The sequence below is a fragment of the Lytechinus variegatus genome, chromosome 2, assembly GCF_018143015.1.
Source record: "Lytechinus variegatus isolate NC3 chromosome 2, Lvar_3.0, whole genome shotgun sequence".
NCBI lineage: Eukaryota > Metazoa > Echinodermata > Echinoidea > Temnopleuroida > Toxopneustidae > Lytechinus > Lytechinus variegatus.
The window spans coordinates 46,303,446-46,321,307 of record NC_054741.1 but is presented as its reverse complement, the minus strand read 5'-3'; the positions used below and the strand labels follow the sequence as shown (position 1 = coordinate 46,321,307).

The 17,862-nt window shown below is 36.2% G+C and overlaps 1 protein-coding gene across 1 annotated transcript; it reads left to right on the top strand.

Annotated features, from left to right (window-relative positions):
• Positions 1-5,495: 5,495 nt before the first annotated feature.
• On the top strand, positions 5,496-16,540 carry LOC121408161 (matrilysin-like). The gene is made up of 8 exons (XM_041599508.1): positions 5,496-5,852; positions 6,331-6,404; positions 8,384-8,541; positions 8,744-8,977; positions 10,183-10,440; positions 13,611-13,715; positions 14,409-14,573; positions 15,559-16,540. The coding sequence occupies exons 1-8, from the start codon at positions 5,748-5,750 to the stop codon at positions 15,912-15,914; spliced, it is 1,455 nt and encodes a 484-aa protein (XP_041455442.1). The 5' UTR covers positions 5,496-5,747; the 3' UTR covers positions 15,915-16,540.
• Positions 16,541-17,862: the final 1,322 nt, after the last annotated feature.

Below are 17,862 nucleotides of genomic sequence, written 5' to 3'. Positions count from 1 at the left end.
TTATAGTGTATGACTTAAAGTCCTACCTGAGTTTCAGGTCACATGACAAGGTAAAAGGTCACGTAGGGTCAACGAACTTTGGCCATCAGGGGTATTTGTGGAGTTGCCATCATAACTTTGAAATTTTATGGATCTAGTTCATGAAACTTAGACATAAAGAGCAATTACGTATCCCTGAACATCCTGTGCGAGTTTCAGGTCACATGACCAATGCCAAATGTCATTTAGGGTCAACGAACTTTGATAGCGTTGAGATTTTGTGAAATTGTCATCATAACTTAGAAAGTCTATGGATCTACACATGTAGTTCATGAAATATCGACATAAGGGTAATCAAGTATGAATGATTGTTTTGCACACGTCTTAGGTCACATGATCATGGCCAGAAGTCATTTTGGGTCAATGGACATAGTATTTTATTATCATATAAGTGTTTTCTTTTGTGAATGATAGCTGTTTTCAAACTCAGCAATGCTGCTATATCAAATCGCGTAATGCAAGCGAGACTGCCAGAGGCGTTCCACTTGTTAATACGACTACATCCTTGATATTATTGCAAAAATAACTTAGTTCAATGAAGTTGAACTATTAGGTTCGTTATTTTTGTTTTGTTTAAATATATCATGATAATTGTTTGAACGTATTCAATGGTGCACTTATCGCAATTATTTTCGTTATAATAATGTGTTGATGTAAAGGAGCGCACACCCAATTTCACCTGCTAGACTGAACATCATAAGGCTTGAGTTTTTGTATTGTTTTGTAAAAAAAGGGGGGGGGGGGGTTGTCTCCTCATGGAGGTGCCGTACATGGTCGTGTGGTCGAAGGGGCTCTCCTTGACACATGGAAGCCAGTGTTTGATCCAAGACCACAGCCAATATAAGTCATTAGTGCTCTTATACATGATCCGTATATCATTATATTGAGTCTTCAAATAAATCAAAATACTATGGGTATTACTGGTATCAATGTGTGCACCTGCCTAAAAATAAATAAATAGAATAATAAATGAATGAATAAATCAATAAATGAATGCATAATTAGTCGAAATTTATTAGATTAATCTTAATTTGGGTATTTCATAAATTTCAAGCTTTTTTTTTCGCCGTAAAATTGGGCAGAAAAATACGTTTTCCCCGTAAAAATTACGCTATTATTTGTCTACAGTGTAATAGAGAACTTCGAACCTACAGACAAAACATTAAGAAAAGAAGAGAGAGGGAGAGAGAATGAGAGATAGAGAGGGAGAGAAAGAGGGGAGAAGAGAAAGAGAAACAGAAAGAGGGAGAGAGAGATGGGGAGGGGGAGTTCCAATTACCTCCGGGTACTTTCAATTACCTCCGCCCTATGCAGTCATACCAACGAAACCGACTCCAAAACGATCGACGGTGAGTATGATCGGTAGCTCCGATGTTATAGGCTTGCAGTCAAATTAACGATAGCGACTAAAGACCATGCTTAAGACCAATCAATGCCAAATCTGTGTCGATGTTATTAGTCAGTTTGGAGCCAGTCTCGTTGATGCCCCTTCCCCCGAAATTTGAATATCTCACATTTTTTTACTGTAAATTTTCATAAAATTCACCAAAAGTATGGACGATATCCTTCAATTTCACAAAATGCAAAAGATTCTTAATGACATGCTCGGTTGCTTCGCTCCCTCCGACTTTCAGGGGGGGGGGTGTCTAAAAAGTTTACGCGTCCTGCCCCCCAGCCAAAAAAAATCTGAGTACTGCCATATTGTGACTGCATAAGGCGGAAGTAATTGATAGTCACCGGAAGTCGATTTGAACTTTTAGATCCGTCTCATTCACTCTATATCCAACTATGATTATTTGCATGGTCTTATAAAACTTTCTTACCAACGGAGTGTAACAAACTAAAAGACAGTAAATATTACCATCTTGGAAATAAAACGAAAAAATGAGGAGAAGAAGGCCGAAAGTCACGGTCATGGTGATGTCATGTTTCTCATGTTTAGTTGAATGGGAAGCGTAAAAAAAAGGTTGGTTTAATAATTTCCGAGGTTACAGATAAACAGTGATCCTTCTGAGAAAACGAAGAACGATCCACCCAGCACTTTGAAAGTAATGAGAAGTTTTAAAAATGTTCTTATAAACATGATAAATGGCAGCGATTGATGAGTCGTACGCATAGGCGGCGGAAGCGGGGGGGGGGGCAGGTCCCCCCTAAAATTGAGGTGGGAGGGACGGTCCCCCTAATTTTTTTTATGATAACCCCCTTTTTTTTGCTTGTCAATTTTGTTTCGTACGTCCCCCCTAATAACTTTTTTTTTCTTTTTTACTTGTCAAATTTTTACCTGTGTCGATCACAAAATTTCAGATGGACCCCCCTAATTTTTTTGGCTTCCGCCGCCAGTGGTCGTATGTATCTAGAAAGTTTCAAATCTTCTTATAGACTAATCAAAATGTGAAACCGTATGATACGAAACAAATGTAACGTGATGCTTACTGAAATCTCTTCCTTTCTATTATGTTTGAAATACGAAAAAAATCCTACAAATCTATTTAACTTGAAATGATGAATGAAATGATGATGAATTACCATTTATCACTTTATTCAAGTCCACAAAAATACATCAAATGCATTTAACACAGACCTATACACGTATAATAAATCTACCTATAAGATAAAAAGGAGTAAGATTAAGGGGAATAAAAAGAGGACATGATTGACAAAGAGGTAATGTATTCACAGAGGCTACATTGTATATCCAGGATTTTCCGAAGGGGTGGGGCATTTTTGAAAAAAATGTTGACAAGCAAAAATCACTCCAGAATTAGGGTGATTTTTGTAAAGGGAAAAAATGACAAAGGCTTTATACATGGTTGGAAAGAGAATTCAAAACTTGTCAGTTTTTTATATTTGAAAGAATGAGTGGACGCTGTATTTTTTTTATAATCTTCATTATCATATTCAGATTTTTGGTACTATAATGCAGGTCTATTTGTGAATTGTATTCAATCGTAGAGACAACATTACATGAGGGTTTGCTTTGTTTATGTTTATAACCATGAATACAATCCATTGATATAGATAACGAGGAATAAGTCTTTTTTCAGAAGTGGTTTAGAGGGGGTGTCACCTCAACTTTATACATACATACGAGGAAACTGGTGTGATATGTGTTTTGTTGGCCTATAGTATCATAAACAAAACTAATCATTACATTGTGCAATAAAATTTTGCTTGGGAATTCCACATTTCCCTCGCACTTACAACGATTTTTCTTTTCTGGAAACTATTTGTTAAAATTGATTATTTAGAAAACTTTTTGCGAGTCATATTTTTTTTCAGTAGAAACGTCAATGCCATAGAACACGGATATATGGCATAGACTCTTTGCTAATGGCTAAAAAAATCTTTTTATTTCCTGTTTTTATGTTGAATATTGATTTGATAATAATAATGATAATATAGGTTATTGTATTGCGCACATATCCATCTTGTTAGGTGCTCAAGGCGTCTATATTAACCGGCTGAGCTAGGCGTTCATATAGCGCACACATCTTCTTAAGGAATTACTTCCTACCGGTACCCATTTACCACACCTGGGTTGAGTGCAGCACATTGTGGATCAGTTTCTTGCTGAAGGAAATTACGCCATGGCTGGGATTCGAACCCACGACCCTCTGTTTCAAAGTCTAATCCAATGGGCCGCAACGCTCCACAAAGATGAGTGATTATTCCTGTATATATGCATGTGTTTTGTTTGATTTGATCCATGAATGAAAGTCCATATAGGTGCCACTGCATGAGTTTGGTTTTTTTCCATACGTGTATGACTGAACAGGAACCTTTGAACTTCATAAGAAACTGAAAAAAAAACAGAAGAAACTAACAATAACAAGAAAATAGGGAATTAAGCTAACTAAAGGGGCGAAGGTATAGTGATATAGCACAATTTCAGTAAAATCGACATTAGAGAGAAATACACAGCAAAAACTGTGGTGTTAACCGGTGTACATAGAGGACCACACCAGTTATTTTACACCGGTGTTAAAGTGGTGGTGTTAGTTATACACCTATAGGTGTTATTACAACACCTTTGTTTGCTACATTTACACTCTTTGGTGTTATGTTCAATCTTTAGGGTGTCATTTTAACACCTCAGGGTGTGGTCCTCTATTAACACCAATTGGAGTGAGTTTTAACACCACAATTTTTACAGTGTACCAGTAGTTGCAGTAAACACTGATTTCATGAGAAAGTCTGTAAAACAAGGCTTAATTGTCAGTATATCATCGAGGATCTATAGATCTGGTACAGTTACATAAACTGAACTTTCTTAAATCTTGAAATCTACGCTGAAATAATTTCACACTGAAGATCACCAACACAGATAAGCGAACGTGGACCGTGTATTATTATTTCTCTGAATGTCGGCCCGACGCTTGACCCGAGTCCTTTGCCTATTTGTTAATTTCTCAGCAATTACACAATTTCTTCCAGAATCCTTTTTCATATATTTTTATTTATACAAACAGACACTTTGGTGGTCCTTTCATTGGATTCTGTACGAACTCGTTTTGATATGTTTACCACAACTGGAAATTACCTATAAAAATCATAAAATAGGTGATAAATCATGTCATTTTTAGATATTGTTCATCCATTGTGAAAGTAGAGTAGGCTTTCTCGCAAAATAAACCAAGAAATTGAGATGATAAGGGCCAGATATTGAAATAAAAGTAAAACAAATTACGTTGAAAAGTAAAATAAAACATTTTTTTATTAAAAAATTTCTGTATCTTAAGGGAATATACCCCATACCTCCATTAGAATATAATAATGTGAAATACGAAAGCGATTAAAAATTAATCATTAACGCTAAACATTAGTAAATGTTTACAAGATAAGAATGAAATCCGTGACAACTGAAAACAATCTAAAAATAGGCTTATAGCCCATTAATCATTTTTTCACTTCTGAAAGTTTCAATAACGTGTCGCAATACCATCTTGTATTTTCATATCTAGGATTTACTTTTCGTATCTCATACCAGCATGACCAGGGGATTTTCCATGATTCCATAGAAGGGGGGGGGTAATAAAAACAAGGGGGCATAAGAAAACAGAAAACATACTCTTGTGGGAAGGTAAACGCAACTTTCTAAAGAATCCACCAAACAATAAAACAAAAAAGAAAGCACAAAAGATGAGTGATTATAACTTCGAGAAGGAGGGAGGAGGGGGGGGGGGCAAATTGTTGAAGTTGGGAATATTTTATATATATATTTTATAAGGGCACGTGACGCATATGCTTCAGAGATCAATGCACGTAACTACTCGCCTCTTGACATTATGAAACAAATCTTACTTCCACTTTCCCCTTACATCTACATTTATAACATGACGTCAAGTTTTAACGTGAAAAGGAAACTCGGTCAAATTCATTTATCTGTTTTCGATAAGGAAGTTTCTTCAATATGTAAACCGTGCAGCAGTATATAAATCGCGTGTACTAGTATTTCACATGTCATTATACTAGTACTTGAAAACTTATGAGAGATAAATTACATCTCTAAAAATTCAATTTACAATGAATTTATAGCTGAAGCAAGAATGAAATGTCAACATAATGTTTGTATTGATCTTCTTATTTGAATATTGATTGATTTTAATACTCAAAAACCTTTAGTCTCCTAAGACTTTCCCGTTTCATTAAAAAAAAATAAATTCGGATTCGTTACATTGACTTTGGTATCAAACTTTAACGATTAAAAAATGCTAAAGCAAATTATTCTCAAGGTGATCGTAGTTTATTGCATTCCTGGTGTTTTCTCAGCCCCAACTCGGAGGAGGACGGCAGAGATTACTTCTGATCCAATTGTAAGTTTACCACACTTTTATTATACAAGATAGGTACTACTAATACTATACTACTACTACTACTACTACTACTACTACTACTACTACTACTACTATTACTACTACTACTACTACTACTACTACTTCTACTACTACTACTACTTCTACTACCACTACTTCTACTATTACTAGTACTAGTAGTCCGTCTACTACAACATCATAATTTCTGATATAACAAGCTAAAACAACTATCTACTGTATTTTCATTTGCTCACACTTTTATCAAATCGAGCGCGAAATTGAGACGACGTCTTGAAGATAACGCCCCTGCCATCAACCAACATAAACTCAGCTACCTTCAATCATGCATCCATCTCTTTCTGGTATAAATGCCCCCACCCTCTCCATTCCCTACTCTCTCTGGTCTCGTGCTCCCTCGCGTTTTTCATACCTTTTATTTACTAACAATTATATATTTACTGTTTTACTTTCTATTCAGAAATACCTTGAGACATATGGTAATCTCAAGACCAGTATTCAGCACTCGCCAACCTCAGTCGACGATCTTCCTGGGTGAGTATCCATTTCATTTACTTCTGAATGGTTATTCCTTGATTTTAACCCCTGGGTGTCCCACATACCACACTCCAGCCCCAGTCCTTATCCTACCTCTGATCCAAGTCTTGCATAAGCTACCGAGGTGCTGCTTCTACCCCAGCTGCCGCGTCAATCGCTACGCTAGTCACTTCATCAGCCTGAAACCTCTACGTCAATCGATGGCATTGCGTTGACATCTAGCTATGAATCAACTGAGGCAATCAATGGATCAGTAACTGACCTGCCCCATCATCTGGGTTAATTAGGCCTCGCTGCATAATTATGTGTGCTCCATGACAATGGCTTCGTCAACATCAGACAGAGATACACTAATGAGGGCGTGGGGGGCTCCCCCCCCAAAAAAAAAAAGAGAGAAAAATCATGACCAAGAAAAAAGGGAAAAGGAAAGAGAGAAGGGTGAAATATATTATTTTCTGAACATTATGCCAAAATCTAAATCACAAAATTGAATTTTTGTATTAAAAAGGTCGAAATTTTGCTCGCTGGATTCGCTCGCTAGCAACTTCTTTATAAATTTTACGCGATACGCCATATCTATAGCACCTTCAAAATGGTAGGTTCATTACGCCACTGACATCACTGTCAGAAGTTTTTTTGCGTCGCCCACAATGTCAACCTTGATAGTTTCGTCAACTGTTGCATAATCTGTGACTTTATTCAATAGTTCAAATACTGAATTATTTTTTTTCGACAAAAACTGATATATAGGCCTACAAAATGAAAAGAGCAATCTTACACAAAAAATGTTACTTTTGTTGGAAATGTGAAACAAATAAATTACTTGGAATGAATGTGAAGAAATTCAGCAATATGTGAATTTGTTTGTTTGAAATATAAAAAGTTTATTTTATCTATTTTAAGTGAAAGCTTACACTCTATTAAAATGCAAAAGAGATAAGCTGGCCCAATGCATCAGTCATTTTGGAGTGAGATTTCATCTATTGAGAGTGGATTATAGCTCCTGGAGTGAAAATGTCTCAAAATATGCACTGTTCAATCTAGAAGGAGCAATAATGCACTCTCAAAAGTTGTTAATCCTACAAATGCTTTTTAGTAGGCCCCTCCACTTTTTAGTTGTTAATCCTACAAATGCTTTTTAGTAGGCCCCTCCACTTTTTTCATTTCATTGCTACGTTTCAATCCTGCATATGTTATGCATTTTTTTTTTTTTTTTTTTTTTTGTTGTTAACTTTTTAGTTGTTAATCCTACAAATGCTTTTTAGTAGGCCCCTCCACTTTTTTCATTTCATTGCTACGTTTCAATCCTGCATATGTTATGCATTTTTTTTCATTGTAAATATGATTACGAAATGTACTTTGATGATTGTGGAATATGAATATATCAATAAATAAATAAATAAATAAAATGATTGGTCCCTTGTTTCACTCGGAGAGGAATGTGATCAAGGACCAGGGGAGCGTTTTATCAACATATTTGTCCGACATGTTGTCAGATCTGACAACTTTCCGTGATTTTGATTTGCTGATAAGCAATGTTACTACGGTAACTGTCGGATAAAATGGGACTTGTCGGATAAAACGTCTGACAAGTCCTTTTATTAAACGCTCCCCAGATTAGCTCTTTTGCGTTTAGAAAGTATTACGCTTAAAACCGCAAACATAGTTTGGGCAATTCATGATTAATTGCATCTACTAAAGTTTCTAAGCTATTGTGTGAACAGAAATGTTTGTGTCATCTGCAAATCATTAATGTATATAAAAAAAAACAAGGGGCACAAGATCGATCCTTAACTCCGCATCTTATTGATTGGAAGTTAGAAGAAATGTTATTGTAGATTGAATGAAATTGAATGAATATTGGCTCTATGATGACCGCCCGATATAATGTTTTGCCTTTAGTTTTTCTCTATGTTGTATGAAGAGAAGTTAATTTTAGTCATTGATCATAATTGACAATTTTGCTTGCATTTCAGACCGTTTCCGCAGTTTGCTGGCTTGCAGCAGACCGGGCTCCTCAATGAAGCGACACGGGACAAACGCCAAGCGAAGAGATGCGACGAAAGAGACATCATTGATAACGGCTATAACCAGCAGGGAGAGAGCAAGAACTGGGGAAGATTTACACCAAAAGGTAATGTATTCCGAGTTCTTTATTGATGAGATAATTAGGGCCTATACACTCCTGTCATGGTTACGATATACATTGTCGATAAAATAGAGACTGGAGACAAACAAATCGAAAGACGAAAGTGTCTGTATGTAGATTTTCAGATTTGACTAATGATTATATTAATTTATTAGAATAAAATTAAATACTTTCTCTGCTAATTCAGGGGGTAGATGGACAAAGAACGACTTGACGTATTACTTTAAGAAATACACTACTGATCTTACTCGACTTCAAACTAAGGATGCGATTAGAAGAGCTTTCCAAGTTTGGGCAGATGTTTCGCCGCTGACGTTCACAGAATCATCCGAATCTACAGCCGACATCATTATCGATTTCGTGTCGAGAGACGAGCATTCCGAAGAATACCCTTGCGAGCATAATAAGTTCGACGGGCCTGGTGAGTGGTGAGGAATGTGCTACGCGTGATTTGAGTTATAATGATGAGTATTGTCATTGTTAACATCATCGTCATCATTATCATCGTCATCATCATCATCATCATCATCATTATCATCATCATTGTCATTATCATCGTCATCATCATCATCATCATCGTCATCATCGTCATCATCATCATCCTTATCATCATCATCATCATCATCATCATCATATTCATCATTATCGTCATCATCATCATTATCATTATCATCGTCATCATCATCATCATCATCATCGTCATCATCGTTATCATCATAACCCCCCCCCCTCACCTTCATGGGTCATCATCAGCCATCTTCATCATCATTATTTTCATAATTGCTATCATTAAAAACAGTACCATCACAATCATTAATACCACCTCGACCACCATCATCATTTTTTTTACTTTGTAAATATGATGAGTCTTCGGAATTTTGTCATGTACCATTTTCACAATAATACCAGAATTGAGTTGAGTTGAATTGAATCATCATCATCATAATCATCACCATCAGCGTCTTCCTCCTCCTCTCCCCCTAAACTAAACATCATGGTTTTCGGTTATTATTATAAAAAAACATCATCTTGTCAACATCCTCATAAATTCCTGTGATTTTTTTTCATTATCCCTAACAAACCACTATATCATTTTTTCAATGTCATGTGATATGAAATGTCAGGAATTTCAGAAATTATTTCATGTTCTATTTCTACTTCTGAGCCCTATCTTACAAAGAATTATGATTAATCCAATCACCCTCAAATGCATGGAAATCCATCAATTATTGTTTGCTTCAAATGTACACAAGGTCTTCTGTAAACAAATGGAAGCACACTAAATTTTCAAGAAAACATTGAATGTATGAAAATACATCATATCTAGAACATATTTTGAACAGACTTGTATTTTAAATGTTGACGTTGCTGGCCGTCCATAGTTATGATTGATCGGACCAATCGCAACTCTTTTATTAGAAGGTATCCAGCTGTGTTTTTAAAGTGATTAATGCAGAGTTGAACAGTCTGAGGACTATGAATATGACATGTGTGGTAATCATCTTTTTATTTTGAGGTGCAGGTAATAAAAAATCACAAGAAATTATGATAATAGAAGTATAACAAATTCTTTTGATTTTTTTACCACTGTTTACCGAAGTCTTTTCTCTCCTTTAACCACGATAGGTGGCTTTATTGCGCATGCGTTCTACGACCCACCGCTCGGCATCGTCCACTTCGACGAAGACGAAACGTTCACGACTATGACAATGGGTCGTAAGGGTACCTTCGACCTCGCTTTCACTGCCGCTCACGAGATCGGCCACGTACTTGGATTGGGACATTCTAACAACTCCTGTGCAGTTATGGCCCCATTTTACAGAGGTATTGAAGGAGGTTTAAACCTACATCGAGATGATATAGACGGAATCCAGTATTTATATGGTAAGGCCTTCCTATCTCGACCATAATCCACAAAAGTTTATATCGAGGGTAAACCCAATACAATATCACATTTTACTAACTTTCCTGATTTGATTCGTTATTAACTAATTAATAATTTGATGAACGTGGACATGGGTGTCGATCACGGGGGGGGGGGGGGGATGGGGGATATATCCCCCCAATATTTCAAGTGGGGGATTGCCTGTATTATCATCCCCCAATAATTTAGGGTAGAAAAATTATAATAATGAGGATGATGAAAAATGAAAAGTTTGATCACGATTACTATAGTGATGATTTTAGTATGCCATCAATCAGTTTGTTTCCTTCGCAATTTGCGTAAATTTATATTAAATAAAAACATTATTTTCCAGGACTTTTAAACAGATGAGTGAAGGTTCAAAATGAAAAAGAATTAAATGTTGATGTATATGATATTTTGAACGAATGATATAAAAGGACCCCGACGAAAAACAACTTTTTGTTGATGGAGTGTTCCATCCCACCAGTGGTGAATAAGTTAATTTCAATAAATTAATTAATTCAAAATGGTGGAAAAATAAACGGGAGTAAAAGGGTGGCAAGATAAACGGGGAAAACCCCATGGACGTAAATCTCAGAGGGGGTAGATCTTGAAAAAGTAAAAATAACTTTTCTCAGATTTACCCCTCCCCACATCCAACTGCATGATGTTTGTCCCATTTAATCTACAACCCTTTTGAATATCATTTCATATTTGTTATGTAAAATAAGTAAATCGCCAGGCAACGCTGTCATAAAAAGTTATTGTAACCAAATTCCAATGCGCGAAATTAACAAGCTACCAAGAATTTATTTGCGCATATCTAACAAAACGCTCGTCATAAAACATGCATGTAAAAGCTCTTATTGAGCAAATTATCCTGATTATATCGCGGACATATCTGAGGCTAAAAATGGATGCAAAGCGCAAAAAGTATTCCAAAATAACAAACTTATTTCAAGCAACCCCAAGCAAGAAAGCATAGAAAGTAATCTGAAAGTCCGCCGCAAGAAAAAAAAAACAGCTAGTATAAGTAAATTAGAATCGGCATCAACTACTATACAGTGCGTATCAAAAAAAGTTTACACTTTGAAAAAGACCTGGGAATTAAAAAATGTACAACATGTGGGAAATTTTTTCACATATAATCTTGGGTTTGGGTCTCACCTATTCTATGAAAGTAAAAGTTTTGACAGAATGTTACACTTGAGTGAGTACTGTCCATTTTTGGAAAGCTCGCAGAAATGTTTGCTCAGAAATGCTCGTTTTCACGCTGTGTCAAGGGGAAAGGGCGAAATCAAACTTACCCCGCGAAACATTTCTCATACATTTCCCTGGTACTTTTAGTCAATTGAAATAAAACGGATACATTCAAGCATTTTGTAACAATTTTGCCAAACAAATCAAAATTGTAACACTAAGTAAGCACAATTTCTACCCTTTTTGTGCCAGCTGGATCTAAGGACATACCTGAATCTGAACAAAAGTTTATATCAGACATCTCCAGCACTTTTTAATTATTTTTTTTTCATTTAAAGTGGGTTCACATTTCATTTTTTATTTAATACTTGTTTCCCCACACTTTTCCTAAGCTTGACAATGATTAACAAAATGAAAATCAAGCCTAAACCATTTCATGTAATTCACAGCTCAGTGTAAAGCAAATAACGTATCGATGGCCTCGGTGTGTGGGATTGGACTGGGGCGCTATACACTCTTATTAGTGTTTTGGGCAAGGAAACAAGTTTTAAAATGTAAAAATATCTTTAAATCAATTTAACTCGCTAAATTCCACTTGTTATTCATGATTAAGGTCTACTTTTATTTGCTAAACTATTTCAAAGTTCTGCGCAAATCACTTTTCACTAACTTTTCAAAAGTAAGTGGTGCTCACTCAAGCGGAAATATTTTTCGACAGTTATATCGTCATTTGCTTAAATGGATCTGTACCAATGTTAAAATGTGGAAAAATCTTCAGGATATTACAAAAGGGTAATTTTACGGGAGTTTTTCAAAGTGTAAACTTTTATAGCATCACAGTGGAAAGGAAAGGTGAAGAAATCTTCCATGATGATGAACCTAATCACCCTCAAGATTGTTCGATCATTCCCCCAATTGTGCTAGTCTTAATTTGTCCGAATCTGCATTTTATCATCATGCATTAAGAAGAAAAAATATTGCCAGTCGGGTTAGATTTAAAAGAGAAGTTGTATGCATCATGCTCAATAAACAGATCACTTTGTACATGGTCCAGACAATTTTTGTCATTTTTTTCTTTCGTATGAGTTTAGAATAGGCTTACTTGTAACGCAAATGAATTTTCAAAAAAAATAAATAAGTGCAGTACATGCACTGCAACAATGAAGGAATTTCCAAGAACACCATGCATCAACCACTCCCAAATATCCTAACTTGTGATTTTAGTGGGGGTTATGTTGAAAGTTCCCCATCCACAAGAACATTTGTGTCAATCGCCCCCCCCCCCCAACCAAGAATACCGATCGACACCCATGAACCTGAACCCAAAGTATTAAATTTACGATTAGACCCAAACTGACGTAAACTACATGTATGTATCGATCTAGACCTTGCGGAAATATATTGGATGCAGAGGTCAAACATGTCGAAAGTTCTTATGATTTTTAAAGTGTAAAAAAGGGAGGAAGTACAGAAAAGTAGAAAAGAAGGAGAGTTGTAAGAAGAGAGGTCTGGGCCATAGAATAGAAGATGCATTTTGTTTTCTTTTTGAGGAAACATGATATTTTTCGATCTTGTACTCTTTTAGATTGCCATGGCAGACCCCTTATTACCATGGTTACCCAGGGAAAGGGAATTAAGGGGAAATGATTTTTTAGCACCAATGGGAGAAGCATCTATTTTGAGGACTATTAGCCAAAGAATTATTCACGTTGTTGCAAATATTTAATTCAATTCAATTTCACTTTATCGTCCACAGTGTGGTAATTTGTTTTGTTTTACATCGACTTGACCTATGTATTTGGCACAATAACGAAGACGGCAAACAAAAAGAATTTATACAGGATAATGAGGAATTATGGAGACCAATAGATATTGAATAAATTGAAAGGTATGCATACTTAATGCTCTTCTATCCAAACAATCGCAATTTTCGCTGCTTCCTAATTAGGTACTCCTGATGTTGATGTAACGGTGGCTGATTATGGAAGGGATATCAGCGAAGTCGCCAAACTTCCGTCATGCGACACACCATGGGATGCCGTCACATACTACGGTAACATGATTTTTAGATTTAATGTGAACTCGTTTGAATCTGATCCCATGCAGATTTTCAATCAAAACATTTTTAGAAAATCGAAGAACATTTGTCAATAGAAGATGCAAAGTTGACGCAATTATAGTTATTAAAGTATTGATCTTACGAATAAAAACATAGGCCTATACAAAAGAATTGCCCCCAAAGAGTGCGATTTGACAGCAGGAATTGACGGTTTCATCAAGGAGCTCTTCAAACTCCTTGAGTTTTATTTACGGTTTGATGTCTAAACTCTAAAAAGGTTAAGTATAAAAGTTGAAAGGTCCAATGAGCTGAGGTTCATCAATGGCAAGTTGCGAGCTGCTGTGATACGCTACTGAAATGGTGCGATTTGACTGGCTGAGAGAACTATTGTCATTAATTTCTTGCATTTGTTAATAATAATAAATGTCATAAAGAAAGTGTTCTATTGACTATTCCTAGAATTATTTACGAAATTAATCACTTTTATGTTTCGGTAATCATGGTTAATGACTTAAGTTACTGATGAACGAGAACAATTTGGCTGAGATTGATAAGAAAAAATTATTTTTAAAGATCATTTTATCAAAACTTAATGATAACATGTAGTGCTCAGGGGACCATATCGTGAAAGTTGGCAACACAAAGCTATCCGGCAATCACCAATAGAATTGTCGTTATATCTTTCAGCCCCTGACGATGTCGTCTACGCATTCAAAGGCAAGTTCGTCTGGGCGATCGACGAGGAGGGGGCCTTAGAAGGCTACCCGAGGAAGATCAACAAGGTATTTCACGGGGCACCAAATAACGTCCACTCTGTCGTATCTGCCGGGAGCCGGACATACATGTTCAAAGGTAGGAGAGAAAAGAGCCAGTGCAGCCTCGCACGGTGGTGTGGTTTTATTACTCGACGTTGTTTTTATTTTTTTATATAAATTATTTGAACAGTTTATTTCCAAAAGGAGCTAAACTGCTATATTCACTTAAAAAAAAGTTACTCACTAGTATTGAGGTAACTCTAAAGAGCATTGCTTAGAATTCTGTATATATTTGGGAATAATTAAGGACAACGAATAAGACCATTTTTTATGTTGACTTATTGGTATCCAAAAACAAGTTGCGTAATAGCATGTTTTCTAAGAAGGTCAGTTGAATAGTGGTGGTCATAGATAAGAGTGTATCAGCCTTATGACTTACACTTAGTTTTGGTCTCTATATATACAGTGAAAAAATGTAGCACGTTGTTCAGCCCGTCATTTTAACAATTTTTTAAAGGTCTTTTGGACTTTTTAACAATTATTGTGTTTTTTTTAATTTGTAATTTAAGCCTTATTAAACAACTTGCTTAACCTTTAAACAACAGTTGTTAGAGTGACGGGCTTAAAATGTAATTAAAATCTTAAAAAGTGTTTTCACAGCATATGTACCATAATTATGACTGACATGGATACAAGAAACGACAACAGAGAATTACGATTGCCACTTGAACATTTTGGGAGAAAAGGCAGTGTTTGGTGGCATTAATTTAATCCTGCTGTTCATTGGCAGCAAGTGATATAATGTTGACAAGTGTACAATTGGTTAATTTGATTTTATTCTACTGGTTTGAATTGTGGGTCAACGTGCATGGTCAAGAACCAGGTTTCCTCGGTTAGTTTATAGGACTGTAAGATGCTGTTTTCAATTTGGCCATACAGGATCACCTCACTTGGCACTTGGAGCCCTATGCCCGAGATAACTCTTTGGGGTTAAGTTCATAATTGACCAGTTGACAATAACAGTGTATATACAGGCTCTCAAAAATAATTATGGTGCATTTCTGTGTCCAAACTGTATTTAGGTAGGAAAATCTGGCGATTCTTCGGGAAGCAGTTGGAACCCGGTTTCCCCCGTCTGAAACGAAACAGTTTCCCGTCCAAAACCGATGCTGCCCTGGTCCATGATGGTAGGATATACATCCTCAAGGGAACCCGGTACTACGAGTTCTTCGAGAATGATCTTAGCATCGGATGGTCCAAGGAGATTCTTCATCAATGGAGAGTATTGCCGACCCGCGTTGATTCTGCTTTCCAGTGGCGGAATGGCACCACCTTTTTCTTCAAGAATGATACTTATTGGAGGTTTGATGGTCAAAAATTAACGGGTGCGCATCCCGGCTCTGTCTCGAAGGATTGGTTAGGTTGCGGATTATCGTGAGAAATATCGTCTGACAAAAAAAAACCTTCTTCAAGAAAGGCAGTTATTGAGATTTCGGTGTGTTCGCGGAAGGGTGGATGTTCATCGAGAATTTGTTTCGAATGAGACGTATAGGCGGGCGTATAGGCTTCCAGACTAGACGGACTTCTTCAGAAAAGACAGACATCGGAAATCATATGGTCACAAAATGGCCGTTGCTCATCAGAATTCCGTCTTGAACCATTGGCTTGACTGCAGATCATCTTTGGCGATTACAGAATCAGTGTAATGTAGTTACACTATACATATCTTGTAGAACGTATCATCTATAGATCCTACATGGCGTGGAGTCATGATAATAAATGATATAAAATGAAACTTGTTTTAAACCAAATGTCGTCAACGAAACTGGACTCATTCACTGTATAAACAAGCCATGGTGTCGAGTTAACTGTCTGACAAGTTATCCGATATTTTCGTTGATTCTGATTGACTGGGCATGCATGAACTGCTGGGAAGCATGTCGTGACTGATCGATACATGGAATTGTCAGATAAGACAGACGCTTCTATGTCCCACATTCTGATAGCAGGTTTTAAGTTGTGGTTTAAGTATGGATAGCCAATTGTTACATAAATCACTAACAATAGAGATATCATATTTCAGCTCATTTGGCTCTTAAATCAATCATAATTGTCTAGGAAGTATCGATAGATGATTGTCTTCACCATCGATGAATCAGGAAAGAGCACAGTTAACATAAGAAACATACAACTTAATGAAACTTTTGACAATTTTGGCTCCCCATAATTATTCTAGCACAGAGTTTAACCATATGGTCTAAGACTCTAAGTTAAACCTGACTACAGAGTACGGGCCTATGGGTTTAAAGCCCTTTTAAAATTGAAAAGAACTAAAACCTGATAGTATGCCTTCTTCAAATAAAAAAAGAATTATCAAGTCAACAGCTAGTGTTTTCTTTAAAAAATATATAAACTACGTGTGCGTTTACACGCATACTAATTCTGGGAATCGCTATAGGGAAATCCGATTCCCAGGATATGAATCATGATATAAGAAGTGATGAAAGGAAGTATAAGTATTCAAGCAGTTTCCATCTTGAGGTTTGATATCAATTGAGAGATGGCGCTCACCGGCACCATGATGGTGTATGTATGGAGAGTCGTACTTACTAATTTTGAGAATTATTTATTTGTATATATCGTGTATAAACGTTTGTCAATCAAAATAGCTCTCCTTGAATAGGAAAGTGTGTTATTGCCTTTTGAATTATTTATTTATATTTTTATCGAATGTTTGCACGTCTTCGTTAACAACTTCAAGCAGCTGATATATTTATTACATTTATAATGCGTAAACTCTCTAAACTCACATTTTGCATGCGTATATTTGTAACTAAAAGGGAATGGTAGAAGTATAACAGCAGAAGCAGCAGCAGCTGCAGTAGTGGTGGTGGTGATGGTAGTCGTAGTAGTAGTAGTAGTAGTAGTACTACTACTACTACTACTAGTAGTAGTAGTAGTAGTAGTAGTAGTAGTAGTAGTAGTAGTAGAAATTGTAGTAAAAGTATATGTAGTAGTGATAGTAGAAGTACTATTTCTAATAGTAATAGTGGTAGTAATAGGAGTAGAAGTAGTAGTAGTAGTAGTAGTAGTAGTAGTAGTAGTTGTTGTAGTAGTAGTAGTAGGGGTAGTAGTAGGAGTAGTAGTAGTAGTAGTAGGCTAGTAGGCTAGTAGTAGTAGGAGTAGTAGTGAAAGTAGTGATGGCGGTGGTGGTGGTACATTAAAATTGTTATATGACATTCATGATTATAATAATCATACTTGCTTTTATAGCTCTTAACACTTAACTTTATCAGAAGTCTCCAAGCGCTCTACAGTAATGCAGCATAATAAGCCTGGCTTTAGTATAGAGCAGCCGTTACGCGCTTTGCGTTTCAAGGAATAAA

Bases quoted from the DNA above. Each gene is read 5' to 3' on its own strand.
- LOC121408161 (XM_041599508.1), top strand. From the start codon at position 5,748: ATGCTAAAGCAAATTATTCTCAAGGTGATCGTAGTTTATTGCATTCCT. The intron at 10,441-13,610 runs GTAAGGCCTTCC...CTTCCTAATTAG, and splicing joins CGGAATCCAGTATTTATATG to GTACTCCTGATGTTGATGTA. The intron at 13,716-14,408 runs GTAACATGATTT...TATATCTTTCAG, and splicing joins GGATGCCGTCACATACTACG to CCCCTGACGATGTCGTCTAC.